General features: G+C 42.5%; 1 protein-coding gene across 1 annotated transcript; it reads left to right on the forward strand.

Moving 5' to 3' along the window:
- Positions 1 to 1,981: 1,981 nt before the first annotated feature.
- On the forward strand, positions 1,982 to 3,010 carry AK88_01692 (uncharacterized protein; the record flags this gene model as incomplete). Its single annotated transcript, XM_012479327.1, has 2 exons — positions 1,982 to 2,048; positions 2,220 to 3,010. 2 exons carry the CDS (start codon positions 1,982 to 1,984, stop codon positions 3,008 to 3,010), a joined length of 858 nt encoding a protein of 285 aa, XP_012334750.1.
- Positions 3,011 to 3,182: the final 172 nt, after the last annotated feature.

The raw sequence follows: 3,182 nt of genomic DNA on the forward strand, positions 1-3,182 counted from the left end.
TTTTTTTTTTCAACTAGCCATTTTTGATGAATTCACGGATTTACAGCAATTGCAATCTAAAACATGTAAAGACAGACATTTATGTATATGTGAAAAAAAAAAAATGTGAACAGTGCATGTAAAATAGCTCTCTGTTATTCCCATAATTGGTGCATATGTGCATGCACTTGTTAAGCAACGCCGCAGGAGAGCTTGCATGTGCAGGCGAATTGCGGTCGTTTTGCGCCCACTAAATAGCTAGCAATTAAAAAAAAAGCAATTTGTGCATTCTTGTAGCAGTCGTTTGCATGACCAGGCAAATAAAAAAAGCCCACCTAAATGCGCACATACGTACGTACAATGTGGCGTGTACTAAATTATTTTTTATTTTTAAGTTGTCTTGTCTCTGCGGTGTATTAAATGCGAACTTGAGTCTGCCTAGCATGTGCGCTCGCTAAGATAACGTTAGACTTAACAAAATTGGGACAAAAAAAGAAAAGAACACAAAACAGCGGGGTGGCAACACAAACAATTCGCACATTTTTACAAAAGTGAAAAGCGTCCAATTTCGTTTTTATGCCCTATTTTTTTCTTTTTTTATCCGAATTGGGGAATGCTTACTAAAGGTTAAGTGAGAAGAATAATGATGTCCCCTTGATGTGTGCAACTTTTCCCAATGAGCTCGCTGAGAACGATTTTTTCCCTTTTTCCTTCTACGCGCCCTTTTTATGGGAGTAATTACGCTCTGTAAAAGGGGTGTTGCTTCACGCCGTTTTCCCCCTTCCTAAGTTGGCAGTGGCCCACGTGTTACCTCCTATCACCACGTACAGAGAGCAACCCCGTTGCATTTCCACAAAAGAAAAAAAATCAGATTTGAAAATATAAACACATGTGCACAGGACATAATTCTGTGTTATATTCGGCACCATCCGTTCAAATTAGGATTCACCCTTTTGGTCTATTTTTTTCCTACACCATTTGGCGAAAGAAAGAAAAAAAAAGAAGAACGTTACCAGCCATCAGCACCCTTGTGTACCCTGGTGTGGCAAAGAGATCATGCTGCTATTTTTGGGAAGGCTGCAACATGCGCCAGGGCAATTTCCCTAATTTACAAAGGCATGAAAATAAAAAGTGACTTCACGCCAGGGAAATTAGGACACACCTCTGACGGGGGCAACATTACGCTTGGGGCAAAAAAAATAAGACATGAGTGAATAAACCCAGCTGGGAAAACTGCAAACAGATCTGTTTACTTGTATACACATGCAGCTGTGCAATTGTGTATAGTTTTCCTTCGCGAATGTGCACCGCTTGGTTAGATAAAAAAAAAAAAAAAAAAAAACGCAAAAAGGCAGCCTATAAAAATGGCGTCACATTAAAATGGCAAAAAAGCAGAAAAATATTTTTTTTTCCCCCCACCGTGAAGGAACAGCGGAAGCAAAACTCCGGGTGTACAACTTGTCACATCACCATTTCACATTTCTTCAAACTGCGTTTGCGAAAGAGGCTAGGTGTTAGAGACATCCACGATGGTATAGCAATTTGTACGAACTAATGTTTTTCCTCTACACCCTCCTCCATTGTCCATGATAATTGTTTTTTTTTTTTTTTTTTTTTTTTTAACAAAAAAATGTTAACCTTTTAACTGTGAAAAAATCTGAATGATCGGCCAGTTACCAAGGAAAAGGTGGAAAAAAAAAAAAAAAATTCCCTGTGTGTATATCTTTTTTTTTTTTTTTTTTTTTTTTCTTAAACTGTTTTAGCAAAATTGTTCTACCACCTCAATTGTAATTATTTCATTGGAGAACAGAAAAATGCACAAATTAGGACCATTACTTTGGCTGACCGTTACTATGCTTTGCTATGTTTCTTCTTCTGTTCTTTTCCCCCCCTTGTAACCGTTTGTCGCCCAATTTAGTTCGCCATAGCAGCAAAGCGCATGCGTCCACATGCTCGCTTCGACTTAGCCATAACAGACCAGTGCACACTGCAAAAAATATAAATGAATATCTGGCTGCACACCTACACCCTAGATGTTCCCTTCTTTCTGAAAAATGTGCGCCACACGGGTAAGTCGCCAGTCTGCTGCGTCCTCGCAAGTTGCGAATGTGCGCAGCGCTGTGGTGAATAGTGCGTACACGTACACCTCGCTTTAACTTGTTTACTCGATTTAACCGCTCCACCCCTTTAATCGCTGCACGCGCCCTACCCCATTTGCGCCACTGTGAACCCCGCCCCAGGAATCGAAGTTTTCGGGAACGAGTACACGTTCTCCATGGACGGAATCACGACATGCAAGCCCAAGAGGTCGACCATCGGGCAGTACTGCAAGAGCTATGAACTGACCTTCGTGGACATAACGTATGCCCAGTTTGCTGAAATTTTAAACGCCCTCGGAAAAATATACAGACCTAACACCTACAACTTTGTGTGTAAAAACTGCAACCACTTCTGCGATGACTTGTTTGAGTTGCTCAGTGGCAAAAGATTGTTTCATACATTTATGATTTATTCTCGGTTGGGAAAATTATTCGGCAACTTTAAGAACCTAGCCTTGTGTGGGTACATCGACTCCATGGAGCTTTCCGGCAATGACAAGGAGATGTACGTGTACGCGCTCAAGCTGTCCAAGTCGATCATACGGCGGAATAGGAACTCGCCAGTCGGAGTGGCGAGCAAATCACAGAGCGGTTTCCCCACTACCTTACCTTCCAGCTTGGCGGGAAATTTCACAAGCGGCCTGCCCAGCAACTTGCCCCCATGCTTGACGAGCGGCTTGTCTACTGTCCATTTCAACAAACCAAGCGAAGATTACTGCAGTCGATTTTGCAACCCGCCCCCGATATATGTCATCCCGTACACCCCTTACGTGAATGACTCTTGCATGGTTCAAAACGTCTCTTACGGCGAGAATACCTTTAACGGTCCCATGGACAGCCTGCCTGATGAGACGCACAAGGGGTTTTTCACGAATGGCCAATTCAGAACTATTTATTCGATTAGTACGAGTGACAGCTTTTCAATGGCATAATGGGGGTAGCTATATGATAACAAAATGGTGTGAATTTTTGCGAAGGCATGTGACACACTCCTCCGTAGGAAGACCCCCTAATGGGGGATGACCGCTTGGGCTCCTTTCTGGAGGACACGGTCACTTTTTCTCGTTTTCCTCCCTGGGGCCAAATTACAACATGCGCCCTGTA

The sequence above is a fragment of the Plasmodium fragile genome (genome assembly GCF_000956335.1).
Source record: "Plasmodium fragile strain nilgiri unplaced genomic scaffold supercont1.15, whole genome shotgun sequence".
NCBI lineage: Eukaryota > Apicomplexa > Aconoidasida > Haemosporida > Plasmodiidae > Plasmodium > Plasmodium fragile.